This window comes from Gobio gobio (genome assembly GCF_949357685.1).
Source record: "Gobio gobio genome assembly, chromosome: 11".
Lineage (NCBI taxonomy): Eukaryota > Metazoa > Chordata > Actinopteri > Cypriniformes > Gobionidae > Gobio > Gobio gobio.
In genome coordinates, this window is record NC_137104.1 from 51,748,630 (window position 1) to 51,764,694 (window position 16,065).

The 16,065-nt window shown below is 37.1% G+C and overlaps 1 protein-coding gene across 3 annotated transcripts in view; it reads left to right on the forward strand.

The window, feature by feature from the left end:
* snx13 (sorting nexin 13) overlaps positions 1-15,313 on the forward strand; it is a 46,081-nt gene extending 30,768 nt beyond the window's left edge. Inside the window, exons 14-26 of one of the 3 annotated variants that reach the window (XM_079829839.1) lie at positions 2,491-2,595; positions 2,686-2,818; positions 4,923-4,960; positions 5,041-5,110; positions 5,910-6,085; positions 9,217-9,324; positions 9,413-9,523; positions 10,585-10,746; positions 10,997-11,068; positions 12,740-12,885; positions 12,974-13,042; positions 13,115-13,227; positions 14,942-15,313. In XM_079829839.1, coding sequence (XP_079685965.1) covers positions 2,491-2,595; positions 2,686-2,818; positions 4,923-4,960; positions 5,041-5,110; positions 5,910-6,085; positions 9,217-9,324; positions 9,413-9,523; positions 10,585-10,746; positions 10,997-11,068; positions 12,740-12,885; positions 12,974-13,042; positions 13,115-13,227; positions 14,942-15,174 — 1,536 coding nt within the window. In that variant the 3' untranslated portion in view covers positions 15,175-15,313. The remainder of the gene's footprint in view (positions 1-2,490; positions 2,596-2,685; positions 2,819-4,922; positions 4,961-5,040; positions 5,111-5,909; positions 6,086-9,216; positions 9,325-9,412; positions 9,524-10,584; positions 10,747-10,996; positions 11,069-12,739; positions 12,886-12,973; positions 13,043-13,114; positions 13,228-14,941) is intronic. The other 2 variants (XM_079829840.1, XM_079829841.1) reach the window with 2 other exon arrangements.
* The last annotated feature ends 752 nt before the right edge of the window (positions 15,314-16,065 follow it).

The following is a 16,065-nucleotide window of genomic DNA, read 5'->3' on the forward strand; positions in this document are numbered from 1 at the left end:
TGTAGGGCCTGGCGGGTAAAACTATATATATTGTGGCAAGCAAAGATATAAAGTGTCTATTGTTACAGATTTCGCTGAATCATTTATATTGTAGTAGGGCTGGGCGATATGGCCAAAAAAATCATATCTCTGTATTTTTTGGTTGAATGGCAATACACAGCATATATCCCGGTATTTTCTACGTTTTTCTATTTGGATTTTTTTTTTAATCTGTAATTAATTTTATTTCACATCCTTCCCAATGATGCCCTAAAAACAATGTCAAATCTGTAAAACAAATCCAGTGAATGTAATGTAGGCTATGCACATGGGCGTCAGAAGCAAAAAAAATGTGGGTGGATCGTCTCTCAGAACAATTTTACTGGAGTAGATGCCTTTCACATTAAGTACAAATATACCGCCTTGTTTACCAAATGTCTGGTTTGGCCAGACAAAATTACAGAAATCACTGTATCATTGAGAGTGGCAATAGTGTAGGGGTAAGACTAGGGTTGGGTATCGTTTGGGTTTTTTTCGATTCCGGTGCCAAACCGATACTTTTAAAACGGTTCCGGTGCCTAAACGGTGCCTGAACCGATACTTTAAAAAAAAAAAAAAAGGCCACAAAACAAGGTGGATGACATTAAATGGCTTTTTATTTTTTTATTTAAATTGAACCATTTATTTAAAGTTTAATGTATACTTAAATGTATGAATATAAATAAATACAAAACAATTTACTTGTTTTTTAATAAATTTGTAAATTTGTAATTTACAATTTATAATTGACTTATTTACAAATTCACAGTAAAACCTAAGCCACCTAACCCAACTACAACAAGCCTAATATAACTCTAAATAACAGTTACATTAATAACAGCAGTAGGCCTAGTCTGTATTCTTGGTATGCTACAAACCAGCTTCGAGCTTCAGCTTTATTTTGAAATATGATTATATTCTTTGGCTAAATATTTTAGAACGCATCGCCTTAATGTTTCCATGACGACGCGTTATGTTTCTCACATGACACACAGCAGCCGCAATAGAGCTGACAGCTCAGCTGTATGGGATTTATTTTGTTTTTTCTTTTTATTCAAAATATTCACCAACTTCTTAACTGTGCCACGAACTATCTGATGTTCAAATGTGTGAGTGAATGTGTGTTAGTTGATCTATAAAGCGCTATGGGCGACGCCATGTTAGTTTGCGCCTCAGAATCGGATCTGTCAGATTTACAACACTTGAGTTCATTCTCGTCTTACGAAATACATGAAAGTAAGTGACCAGTGAACTGGAAGAAGAATAGAGTAAACGATATAGTTACTATATAATGTGCATGTATCTGATGTGAATAAAACATGTAACGTTAGTCAAATTATAACCGTCTGAAAGGATTGTCATTGCCGCTTTCATAGACATCAGTGTGTGTTTTTTGCTAGTAACGTTAGCCTACTTATGAGCATTTAAATGTCTGAAACCTGAAATAAACATGATGTCGTTGAAAACACTGAATAGTTGTCATGAGTTGTGATGTGAACAGCGCTGAGCGTCTGTCTCTGGCTCGGTGCCAGCCAAAGCGCGAAAGCACGTTTAAATTTTGGCACCGAAATCTGCGTTCTGATTCGGTCCGGTACATACCGGTTATATAAGTACCGGTGCCATATTGGAAGCGGATTTCGGTACCCAACCCTAGGTAAGACGCATGGCATCAAGTTTTGACGCAAATCGACCCAAGGTTCGAATTCGCCTTTTGCCGAACTCACTCTACTCCCTTTTCCCACCACATATCAGATCGGAAAGGCATTTATTTTCAATAAAAATTAAGAAAATAGTAGAAAAGTGGAAATAAGGGTCTTGTCCCACCCATATACAATGGTTCCGACGCCCATGGCTATGCAATATACAGATTGTCACCAGAACTCAACTGTCTGCACGCTGGAAGAAGAAGAAGATGAGTGTAAACGATCTTTGCCGGTGTTGTAAAAAAGTATGTAAGGATACACTTACCAACACGATCATCATTTTTGAGAGAAATAGTAAAGGTGAAGGCATATACGAACAAGTTCTCTGTTTAGTAAATTAATTCAACCCAAGCGCTCTTTGGTGACGTGGATGATTACGTTACTTGTGATCATCTGTCCATCATCGTGTAAAGCCCGCCCTGACAATTTGATTGGTCCGAACAGCTCTGGTTGCATAGTTGCTCCACAACTCCATACTCTGCTATTTTTCAGATGTGCTCGTATCAAACTACTGTATATCGATATAAACGGTATTGCCTCATTTCATATCGTTTCTAAAAAATATATCGATATACCATACAAACTCGATATACCGTCCAGCCCTATATTGTAGTATGTAAATCTTCTCTCTCTTTCTTCATTATTTAGAAGATATGAAATATTGTTCTCATATTGTGAAATAAGATTTTGGTCAGATCGCCCACCTCATTCATTACATGTCAGATTCCTGTCCTTGAAGTGATGATTGACATGTTCTTTTTCCAATCAGGCCTCTCCTAGGGTGCAGGTGGATGAAGCAGCCGTAACCAGACTGGCTCAAAAACTCAGCAAAGAGGATCCCACACCTGAGATATTTGATGAGATCCAGAGAAAGGTCAGTTTTCTGTGCATATATGTGTGATTTGTGTATTCTGACCAGTGTAACAAACAAAAGCCCACTAACTGAGCTCACTGTGTTTTTTAGGTGTATGATATGATGTTGAAGGATGAGCGGTATTACCCGTCTTTTAGGCAGCACCCGCTGTATGTGCGGATGCTGGCCGAGCTGGACATGCTGAAGGAACCCAGTTACAGGGGATCTGATGATGGGGACGGAGGTGAGAAACCCACACGCGGTCAGATCTGATCTCAGATCTGTCATGAATGAGTCTGTTTACGCATCGTCTCCTAAGGCTACGTCTACATTAACCCGGATACATTTGAACATTTCAAAGCGTTTTCCAAAAGTTTGTCATCCACACTAAAACGTTGGAAGTGGATCTTAATGCACATGTGAAAACATCATTAAAGCTCGCTGAGATGATACCAAGAGACCAGGCATACTACATTTCTCATGTTATTCTTCTGGCACAATCATTTTATTAGCAAAACATCTCACCACTTACTGATGCATTCAGGTCGCACTCAATCTCCACTCCATGTATGGTCTAAAACACAATTGGGTTAGGGTCAAAACATGAGAGCATTGTAAGTACATTTTTTGTCATCTTGGCATAAATGTAATATGAAGATTGTACAAAGTAACATTTATCTTTAACAACAGTTAGTAGTGTGAATCTTCACTAGTCTCATGATTCAATTCGATTATGATTGTCATGTCAACGATTCGATATCATGATGCATCTCAACGCCATTTTCGTCAATGAATACAAGCAGTCTGATATATGAACTCCTTTTTTATTTTATCTGCTCCAAGAAAGTACACTTCCTGAATGTAGCAAACATCAAACACAACTCAAGTCCCAACACAGCAGACGACAGGAGCATTTAGAGCTAACAAACACTAGTAAATACTAAAACACATGAAACTGTCAAATAGTGTACTTGAGTTACAATAATGCTCACACACTTGCACGTGCACACACACTGGTTTGCGCACACATGTTCGCATGCAGACACACACTCGCATGCAGACACACTCGCACGCACATACACACTTGCACAGTGTACTTGAGTTACAATAATGCTCACACACTTGCACGTGCACACACTGGTTTGTGCACACACGTTCGCACACACACTCGTTTGCACACACACGTTTGCATGCAGACACACACTCCTACGCAGACACACTCGCACGCACATACACACTTGCACAGTGTACTTGAGTTACAATAATGCTCACACACTTGCACGTGCACACACACTGGTTTGCGCACACATGTTCGCATGCAGACACACACTCGCATGCAGACACACTCGCACGCACATACACACTTGCACAGTGTACTTGAGTTACAATAATGCTCACACTCTTGCACGTGCAAACACACTCGCATGTGTGCACGCACACATTCGCACACACACTTAATTGCACACACACACTCGCACGCACATACACACTTGCACACAGACTCGCACGCACACACTCACACACACACACTTGCATGCAGACACACACACTTGCATGCTCACGCAGGGCGGGCTCACGCATGGTTGTGCACACACGTTTGCATGCAGACACACACTCCTACGCAGACACACTCGCACGCACATACACACTTGCACAGTGTACTTGAGTTACAATAATGCTCACACTCTTGCTCGTGCAAACACACTCGCATGTGTGCACGCACACATTCGCACACACACTTAATTGCACACACACACTCGCACGCACATACACACTTGCACACAGACTCGCACACACACACACTTGCACACAGACACACACACTCACACACACACTTGCATGCTCACGCTCTGTAAATATTAAAATAGTGGGTGCATTTTTTTTATTACTCACTTTTGTTTTTCCGCCTTCCTTCCGCCATTTTACGCTAGCGCGACAAGCACATATGCGACGAATGACGTCAGAGGAACGTTAGTAGGGTATAACGGCTATAATCGATTATGGTCTGTTGCAAAAGAGTCACCTGCATCACAATGCATCGTAGAAACGATTAATTTCAACACCCCTATCAACTATGTGAAAGTGAATAGCACAGGTATAAACATAGATATCTCTTGGTACGATATGTATCACATGACTAAACATGCATCATCGTTTTCAAATGACTCTACAACACGAAAACTAAATATTCAAATTCGTCCACTTCGGAGAGTGTTGTCAAAAAGCAACATTTTCCCAGAAAACACTTTAGTGCGGCCATAATCGTAGAGAAAAAGATGCGTTTTCAAATGTATCTCGATTAGTGTAAACGTAGCATAAAATGAATTAATATTTCTCTGTTTCTCCAGAGTCATTCAACGGGTCTCCAACAGGAAGCATTAATTTAGTATGTTCATTAAAGCCTATCTCTACATATATTGTGCTGAATGTGTTTGATTTGTTTCTAATGAATGTCTGTGTTTGTAGTCATTAGATGATCTCAGCAGCGGGAGCGTGGACGAGTCTGCTCAGCTTCATGCCTTTATCTCTGATACAGGTGAGGATTGTACCTGGTATCAACCATTTTAAAAGATACAAATACGAGTTTGGACACATTGTGTCCTATCCAGGCACGAAGCGTCTAGTCATTTCTGTCCTGTTGCTTATCACTCATCATGGCAGGACAAAAACTTGCATCAGCATGGTCGAGATGTGGTTAATCAATCGCTTGTGTCTTGCATTGCATATATTTACAACAATATGCAGAGGTGAATCTAATGAGATATAACCGGCTCATATTTCACCCTAATATCAAACAAATAATATTGGTAAAGAAAATGATGGCAATGTGCATTTTTTAGTTCCTTAATGTCATGAAAATAGTGTCACAAATATCTTAATGGTCCTAAAATAAGCTTCATCTTCTTAATGTATAATATATTCTTTCCTTTTTGATTTTGGGGTGAAATATGACCTACTTTCACCTGAAGATTTCTATTTGATTCAGTTGGATGAGCTGTTTAGTTGAATGCAAGTAATTACGTAAAGGGTAAAAGTCTGTGATTTTAAAGAGATGTTCAGTGTTCCTTTCTTCTCTAGTCATCACTTCTCATTTCCAAGCTTCATTTATTTGAAGGATGCAACACTTTTCCTGCCACTTTGTTTTCATTCTTATTCTGTGATACTATCATTCCATCAACTTTATTTCTTCATTTTCTTACCTTCATTTTCTTTCCCTGTCTGTCGCTTTGTCTTCTGTCGTCCTCTCTCTGCTGTATGTCTGCCTTGTCGTTCTTGTTCTCTTCCCCTCCGCCGGCTCTTGCACCTTCATTTCCATCGCTCCTACCTCGCTGTAGCTGATGCTTTTCTAAACCAACTTCCTATGGCAGGCGTTTGTAACGATCACGGGAAGACGTACGCCCTCTACACCATCACCGTCATACGCAGGAACTCCGACGGCAGTGAGGACATCTGGAAGACGTACCGCCGCTACAGCGATTTTCACGATTTCCACATGCGCATCACAGAGCAGGTGAGAGAATCGAGGGGAAAGATGAAGAATTTTACCTATAAATGTACATTATAGAGTGTTGTACTGCCTTTAAGGGTGTTTACACGACACATTTCAACTGAAAACGTAGAACTTTTCATGCGTTTTGCCTATTTATTTACACAACAGTGATTTTTTGGGGGTCTGCAAACGCAAGCTTTTGAAAGGGGTATGGTTCAAAAAGCAAGGTTTTGAAAACAATACTTTTACCGTTTCCACGTAAACAACAAAAAAAACGAGAATCTGGGAAAACGGTGGCGTCACACGTTCACTTATGTGTATTACGACATCGTGGGTTGTTTCTTGACAAGGTGACATCGCCATCTACTGGTCTGGCATGCATAAGTCAGCATTTTTTGTCATTTTCGCAGATTTGTGTGTTGTTTTGACAACGTTGTCATCTGTTTTTAGTACATTGTCGTGTAAACACCCATAGTTATGCAGATAAATTTTTTTTAACAATTTATTTATATTTATTATATAATTTTTAAACAAGATTTTACTATGTATGTTTTTTAGTGCTGGGAATCGATAAAAAAAATAACTAATTCTGTAATTAATCGCGAGTTTTTAATATTTTGATATTGTAATATTTCAGTGACTCTCCAAATTAATGTAGAAACAATTTAAAGACAGTATATTTTAAATATGTGTTGTAATGGCATCTTTTTAAGAATGAAGGCCAGTATCACTGATACTGATGTCTCTATGAAACATTAATGACGTTACATTACAGTATAACTGAAAGCTCCCAATTTCAACATTTATTAGGCTTTAAAAAACAACTTTTAATTTAAGTGACCTTAAAACAATCTTTAAATAAATCCATCATAATAAATGTAATTTTTACCTGTGCCTTCCCTGTTAGACATATACAGAAATGTAATAGTTATCAAACACCTTTCTTAACTGCATAAATAATAAATGAAATCTAGATGAATCATCATTAAAGATACAATTTTCTCTGTTCCTGTTGTTCTTTGATGAACATTAATGACATCATCATCAGTGCTCCTGTCACTTTAAGAACGGCGGCTGACGAACATGCATCTCATTTCCTTACAACTCTTTAAGTTCATTTAAGACGTTATTTAACTAATTTAAGACTCCTAATATGAGAAAACATTCTCTGTGTTGTTGTCATTGTTTGTTCATGAGCAAAAGAGAACTCGATGTGAGCAGGAGACTGACGTGAGTCTGTCTATGCGTCGAGTGTGTGTGTGTGCGTGTGTGTGTGTGTGTGTGTGTGTGTGTGTGTGTGTGTGTGTGTGTGTGTGTGTGTGTGTGTGTGTGTGTGTAAGAGTGTCCCTCGATTAGCTGACGAGACGCAGCCACCCACACAGGACATTGACACACACACCCACACACACAGGACATTGACATACAGCGCGTTCTCTTGTGTCTTGTCGCGCTTGGAAGCATTTACATGAATAGGAGCGTGATCATGTAACGCTAAGCAAAAATGGATATAAAAACGGACGCTGCGTTATTTGCGTTAAATATTTTTAATGCGTTAAACTGAAAAAAAAATGTATCGCCCGCGTTAACACGTTAATTTGCCCAGACCTAATGTTTTTACATTTTACATGATAACACGTTTTTAAATGTTTTACATAGTAAAAAATAATAAGGAAAAAAATCTGTATAACTTGAAGTACAACAAACCAACCTGATGTATAAATTCTTGATAATTGTAATAAATGTTAGTTTTTTTTCCATTAATGTGAATTTGGGGGTGAAGTGTGCTTAATTTACAATAATGCCATTTCACCACAACCACTCTCATTTTGAATTTTTTTTTTTGAATGTGATTATTTATGTTTCTCTAATGTTACATGTTTGCCAACAGTTCTTCTAACCCTCATTAATGGAGTGTGTAGCTTCTCATTTCTTAAACAACCATGTAGGAAGACACTTAATGGCCGTATTCCAGGATGGCCTTGATTAAAAATAAATGTTGTGATGATATTTCCATCAAGAGTTGCATCAAGTCCAGCACTCTGTAAAGTCTCCTCCAGCACATCCCAAATACTTTCAATGAATTTAAGGTTCAGTTCATGTGTGAAAATGATTCTTCACTCTCCCTCACAACCGTTCTTTCACAGTTTGAGCTGATGAATCTTGACATTGTCATCCTGCAATACGGCCATTTAGGGCCCTATCATACACTCGGCGCAATGCGACGCCAGGCGCAAGTGTTTTTTTGCTAATCTCAGCCTGACTCATTTATCATTTTCACGTCCAGCGCAATGTTGCTTAAATAGAAAATGCACTCGCGCCATCTGTTTGCCCATGGGCGTCAGGTCTGAAAACCAGGTGTGTTCAGGCGCATTGTTTGTGTGTTGCTATTTTGAGGAACTGAAAACGACTGACCAACAAAACCTGCTCTAAAGTCAATAGCGCAGTATTTTTTGTGTTAATTAAAGTTGTAAATTAGTGTTAATAATATGCACCTAAAATATTAAAAATAAAAGGACTCCTCTCTGGAGAAGCGTTCAGTCTTTCCACTCGCAAATCCCACCATGTAAATAGTGAATCCACCATGGTGCAAGCGCAAATGGCTTTTAAAGGGAATGGGAGATGAGACTGATTTATTGAACGTTACGCCCAAAACACACCCATGATTCATTAAGAGACTAGGTACAACCCTTTTAGACCATGCGCTGGGCGCCCCAACCATTTTTTCCATCGTTAAACTAACAAAAGTGTATTCAGACGCCCTAAGTGCACCTGCGCCGTGCGCTCAGATCGTTAAAACAGGGCCCGATGTGTCTTCCTACATGGTTGTTTAAGAAATGAAAAGCTACACACTCCACCAATTAAGGTTAGAAAAACTGTTTCCAAACATATAACATGCTTGAAACATAACATAATAATCACTTTTTGGCCAGGCAGTGTATGTTAAACAGCGATGTGGACTTTACTCATATTGGTCATTTAAATCATCATTAACTAGCCACAATATTTACATGCAATGGATGGAGGAAGTGTAAAACACAGATTCCATGTTAGTCTGGATATGCCTAAAAATGTGGGCCGTCGGTGTGAACAATTTCGTTTTCTGACCTAAATGGCTTTTATGGAGTTTGCTGAGATCTGTTTCCTATCTTTAGTTTGAGAGCCTTGGTCCGATCCTCAGGCTTCCTGGCAAAAAGACCTTTAACAACATGGACAGGGAGTTTTTGGAGAAAAGGAAGAAGGACCTGAACTCATATTTACAGGTGGGTTAGACGAGGATGTGTGTTTATTTTGGGTTCTGCTAGCTCGGATGTTTTGATCCAGGTGTGCTGAGAGCTGAATCTATTACAGCTGCTGTTGAATCCTGAGATGGTGAAAGCCTGTCCCATGCTGATACCCTACGTCTATGACTTCCTGGAAAACAAAGCGTACAGCAAAGGCAAAGGGGACTTTGCACGCAAGGTGAGAAACAACACATACAGATAATATGCTATGTTTCTAAATAGCCAGAACTATCTTGATATGAACAAGGCATGTTTTTCACCAAATAAACGCAAGGAAGAATCATATTTATCCATTTTTATTTTAATGCACCAACATAAAACATCAGTGTTTACCTCCATACACTACTGTTCAAAAGTTATGTGGTCAGTAAGAAGTCTTTTTTTTAATCAAAATGTATTTGATCAAAAATACAGTAAAAATTTAAATCACGTTTTTCTATGTGAATATATATATATAGTCAAATTTAAATGTATTCCTGTGATCAAAGCTGAATTTTCAGCATCATTACTCCAGTCTTCAGTGTCACATGATCCTTCAGAAATCATCCTAATATGAAAGAAACATTTATGATTATTATTCATATTTTTGTGGAAACCGTGATACATTTTTTTCAGGACTCTTTGATGAATAGACAATTCAAAAGAACATTTCATTAATTTTCTGTGACATAAATGTACTAAATTGAACGCATCCTTGCTGAAAAAATCTTACTGACCCCAATTGTTTTTAAACAGAGGTGTATATTTTTGCAACCAAAATAAAGTAATGCTTGTAAATATTTTAAGTGATCATGCAAAACTACTCATTATATCATTCAAATAAACCATAGACTATAACAAAATGTCGGCTTTGATATTCTTGTCACACTTTTGATGGATTGATAGACGGATGGAGAGATAGACAGACTAAAGTGACACTGATTCGGAGTTAGCAAAATTCATTCAATTCAATGAGAGTTGGCGATTCAGCAACAACATGAGGAACCACTGGTGGAGCGGGAAAGTTGAGCAGGTTTAAGTTAATTAGCCGTGGCAAAGACAATTAAGCTCCCTTGATCCACGTCTTGATACAGTTGGATACTGCAGTTCAGTAAGAAGACCAGCTAGCGACTAACAGGGATTTAATTGCTGTCAGCGTGAACGCAACCCAATGTTTTCATCCAGAGGGGAGCGGCATAGGTGTTTTCTGATGGGATTGGCAGTTTTTGTAAATTTGTCCTGTTCTCTGGACTCGGACAGATGGACACGTTTGTGAATCCTCTCCGGAGCTCCATGCGGAATGTGTCCAATGCCGTGAAGTCACTGCCGGACAGCCTGGCCGAGGGAGTGTCCAAAGTCTCGGCGGACATGGGCCAGGATATTAAGAAACTTGGCCAGGATATTAAACAATCCATATTTAAGGTAGAGCACGTCTAGAGAATCACAGAACACAGCGAGAAGACCTGAAAAACTGGACGCTTTACATGTTGACTTTATTTAGCCTGTTTTTGTCTCTGCCTTTAGTCAGTAATTTCACATGCCTATATAGATGAGCAGGTGCAAAATACGGATACATGTAGGCAAAGTATTTGCGCTCGACTGGCGTTATTTGAATATATGCACTTTAATCAGTGGATGCATGTCATGAGCTCCAGATGCGTCTGCTCCACAGGTGCCTCCGTTAATGCAGAAGTCGGACATCGATCCCGAACACTGCCGCGTCTCGGCCCAGCTGGACGACAACGTGAGTCAACATCACATCAGAAACTCGGCCACTCCAACACTGCCTCAAGAGGATTGTTGCTTTTATATGATTCATATAAATAATGACAGTTATTTGAATTATTATAATAAGCAATTCTAGTATAAGCTTTATGGTTTAATGTTTAAAAGCAATATAAATATGATGAAAGTGTTTTCAAATTAAAATTATTATTATTATTATTATTAAATACATAATATTTTATTTTAGTACAATGGTATTATTACCATAGTAATGCCTTTCTTCATTGATTTTAAATTTTATAATTTAATAAAATATTTTTCTTTTTATTATATACAAATTTTTATTTTACGGTACTATATTACCACTGCAATGTATTTATTTTTATAATTTAATAAAATATTATTTCTTATTATTCATGTTATTTAATACTCACTTTTTCATTTTACAGTACAGTAGTATTAATGTACTTCTTTTTTAATTAAAAAAAATATTTATTATTATTATTAATATTATTAAATAATTTTGCAGTACAATATTATTACCATTGTAAGGTATTTCTATATTAGTTAAAATTTGTATCATTTAAAATACTATTTTTTAATTTTACAGTATAATAGTATTATTACCATAGTAATTTATTTCTTAAATGATTTTTTAATTTCTAAAATACTTTATTTTCACTTTTATAAGTTTTTAAATACTTTTTTTTATTTTACAATATAATTGTATTATAAGCATATTAATGTATTATTTTTTAACTTTTATAATGTAATAAAATAATAATAATAATTTTTATTTTTATTATCAATATTGCATAGTATTTCTATATTAGTTAAAATTTGTATCATTTAATATCATTTAAAATACAATTTTTTTTATTTTACAGTATAATAGTATTACCATAGTAATTTATTTCTTAAATGGTTTTAATTTCTAAAATACTTTTTCACTTTTATAATTTATAAAAATTATAATAATGCTTAATATTGTTTTTAAATACTTTTTTTATTTTACAATATAATAAAATATTTATTCTTATTAATATTATTAAATAATTTTGCAGTACAATATTATTACCATTGTAAGGTATTTCTATATTAGTTACAATTCGTATAATTTAATATAATAATAATAATAATTATTATTATTATTATTAAATACTATTTTTTTATTTTACAGTACAATAGTATTATTACCATAGTAATTTATTTCTGAAATGATTTTAACATTTCTAAAATACTTTATTTTCATTTTTATTATTTATTAAAATTATAATAATACTTAATATTGTTTTTAAATAAAAACATTTTATTTTACAATACAATAGTATTATAAGCATATTAATGTATTATTTTTTACTTTTATAATGTAATACAATAATAATAATATATATTTTTTTATTATCAATATTGCATAGTCAAATTGAATGCCATAATAACAGTGTCAATGTGGTCTGAAAAAACTGTAAAATCAACTGTAAATCCACATTTTAAAGGTGACATTTATAATAAAATAAAATAAGTCTTCCTGAACCTCAGGCCCTCCTGTAGGGGTTTGTCACCTTTTTTACCCAGATTAATTAGCATCCCTATTTATTGATGATTGTTTCAGTGACTTTGCACATGTGGTCTAATTATATCATATTTTCGAGTCGAGCTGTGAGCTTCATAAATGTTGTTTGTTGCACAGGTGGATGATAATATTCCTCTGAGGGTGATGTTGCTGTTGATGGACGAGGTGTTTGACCTGAAGGAGAGAAACCAGTGGCTGCGGAGAAACATTAAAAACCTCCTCCAGCAGCTCATCAAAGCCACGTATGGGGACACGATTAACAGGTGCGATGGACACGTGTACCTGCACGCAGTATGACTTGCATCTCTCCTCTCTGTTCAACGCAGAACAATTGCTTTTGCTTCATTGCAGGAAAATTGTGGATCACGTCGACTTAATGACCTCGCCTGAGCAAGTGTCTGATTATGTGAAGAGATTCAGGTGATGATTACAGCCAATGTTCAGATATATGTGGTTGTGGTTCTTCTTCTGACTGGGTTTTTGACTCCACAGAGACTCTTATTGGCCGAACGGGATTCTCGCCGAGACGCCGCCACGCAGAGACAAAAGCCTCCGTATGAGGACGCGGGTCGCCGCCAAAACCACACTCCTGGGCATCATGCCAGGTACACACAATGAGTATTATAGAAAGAGCTATACTAGAGCTGCACCACTCTGGATAAATGGAGAATCACCACTTTTGTTTCAAATGGAGATCATGATTCTCACACGATTCTGAACAAACTGAACAAAATAACGTCATTTACTAGAGGTTCTGACAAAATGTGAATTGCTGCAGTCTATTTTAAATGCTTAATTAATCTGAATTATTAAAAAAAAAAAATTTGAATGAATGATTCAGTGACTCACTCAAATGCTTGTTTCATTACTGGATGAATCAGCGTTTTTTAATGAATCTCTTGAATTAATTATACAATGACTCACTCATAAAGACGTCACTTGTTTCATTACTAGATAAATCAGCGTTTTTGAATGAATGATTCAATCACTCACTCATAAAGACTTCACTTGTTTCATTACCGGATAAATCAGCGTTTTTGAACAAATCTCTTGAATGAATGATTCAATGACTCACTCATAAAGACGTCATTTGTTTCATTACTGGATAAATCAGCGTTTTTGAACAAATCTCTTGAATGAATGATTCAATGACTCACTCATAAAGACGTCATTTGTTTCATTACTGGATAAATCAGCGTTTTTGAACAAATCTCTTGAATGAATGATTCAATCACTCACTCATAAAGACTTCACTTGTTTCATTACCGGATAAATCAGCGTTTTTGAACAAATCTCTTGAATGAATGATTCAATGACTCACTCATAAAGACGTCATTTGTTTCATTACTGGATGAATCTGTGTTTTTGAATGAATCTCTTGAATTAATTATTCATTGACTCGCTCATAAAGACTTGTTTCATTACTAGATAAATCTGCGTTTTTTAACGAATCTCTTGAATTAATGATTCAATGAATCACTCATAAAGACGTCACTTGTTTCATTACTGGATGAATCAGCTTTTTTGAATGAATCTCTTAAATGAATGATTAAAGAAATCACTCAATGTCTTCACTTGTTTCAATAGTGGATAAATCAGCGTTTTTAAACAATTCTCTTGAATGAATGATTCAATGAATCACTCAAAGTCTTCACATGATTCAATAGTGAATAAATCAGTGTTTTTGAACAAATCTCTTGACTGAATGATTCAATTAATCACTCATAAAGACTTCACTTGTTTCATTACCGGATGAATCAATATTTTGCACGAATCTCTTGAATGAATGATTCAATGACTCACTCATAAAGTCTTCACGTGTTTCAACAGTGGATAAATCAGCGTTTTTTGAACAAATCTCTTGAATTAATGATTCAATTAATCACTCATAAAGACTTCACTTGTTTCATTATTGGATGAATCAGCGTTTTTGAACAAATCTCTTGAATGAATGATTCAATGACTCACTCATAAAGACTTCACTTGTTTCATTACCGGATGAATCAGCGTTTTTGAACGAATCTCTTGAATGAATGATTCAATGACTCACTCATAAAGACTTCACTTGTTTCATTACCGGATGAATCAGCGTTTTTGAACGAATCTCTTGAATGAATGATTTAATGACTCACAGCGCTAGCACAAACACAGATTTGAATGTGTGTGATTTTGTCAAAGGTTTTATAGACACAGGAGAATCGCTGTCATTTAGAAATGAGATTGCATGGGTGTTTGAATCAAGATTGTGATCTTTTAGCCATTAATCATGCAGCTCTACGCTATACCAATAAACTTGAAACTCTCTTCTTCTCCCACCAGATGAGTTGAAGCACATCATCGGGGCGGACACCACGCGCAAGGGCATCCTGCGTGTCTTCGAAATGTTCCAGCACCAATCCCTGAACCGGCGGCTGGTCTACGTCTTTCTAGAGGGCTTCCTGGAGACCTTGTTTCCTCAGTACAGGTTCTCCGATCTGTTCGTGAAGCTCCACTCGCGCTCCCCGCGCGTACTAAAATATTCACAAAAATTGCGCAGCTTGCACAAGAGGTGACAGACGGACGATTCTCCCGCCGATGCAGAGGGGGAGGAGTCAGCGGCCGCCGACCCGCCACAGGGGCGCGCGTGGTTCTCCAGACCGGATGCTGCGGCGGCGGTGGTAAACGCTCGAACACACGCCTCCCTCTTAGTGCCTCATGGCTGTTCTCGTTTAAAGCACTGCATTGACACGGCCGTAGCATAGAGGATTCATTTTTACCATCATGAAAGCGCACTGTCCGACACTTCGGTCACCTCTGAACCACTATGAAAGACTGAACACTGAGCGATCGTTCTCTCCGTTTCTATGTTTGTTTGGATGACACTGTGTAGATACATACGATTTTTTGGGGGGGTTTATTTGGGGTTTTTGTAAACGGCAGTGGTCACCTCATCATGAATACAGTATGGTGACCGAACCAACCTATGCACCTTAACACTCATCACAAGCAGAACCGTATGACAAGGGTCAGCAGCAATGTATTATGATCATTTGCAGACATTTTGTGGCACTGAAACTGAAATAGGCATAATGTTATCCTGCAAACCAATCGGTTGCATGAAGTGGGTGGGGTGTAAAACAGGCCACGCCCCTCAGCACTTCACCTATATGTAATATTAAAATTATTATCTTAAGCCCTCAAACACATCAAAGGAGGACGGAGATGGTGGAAATCAAATTGCGTGTGTTTGCGCATACGGAGATGTGCTTTAAACGAATGTACCTGTCTCTAGTGAGCCGATGTTTGTGTGTGTGTGTGTGTCTGTCCTGTTTTTATAACTCAATCCAGAGGAGGCTCGTGTACACGTGTTTTGTTTTTTAAAAGTACTTTATTTTAGAATAGCAAGTGTAGCACTAAACTGCAACTGTCCAAAGCTGAAGACTGTTTGCGTGAGATATAGAGTC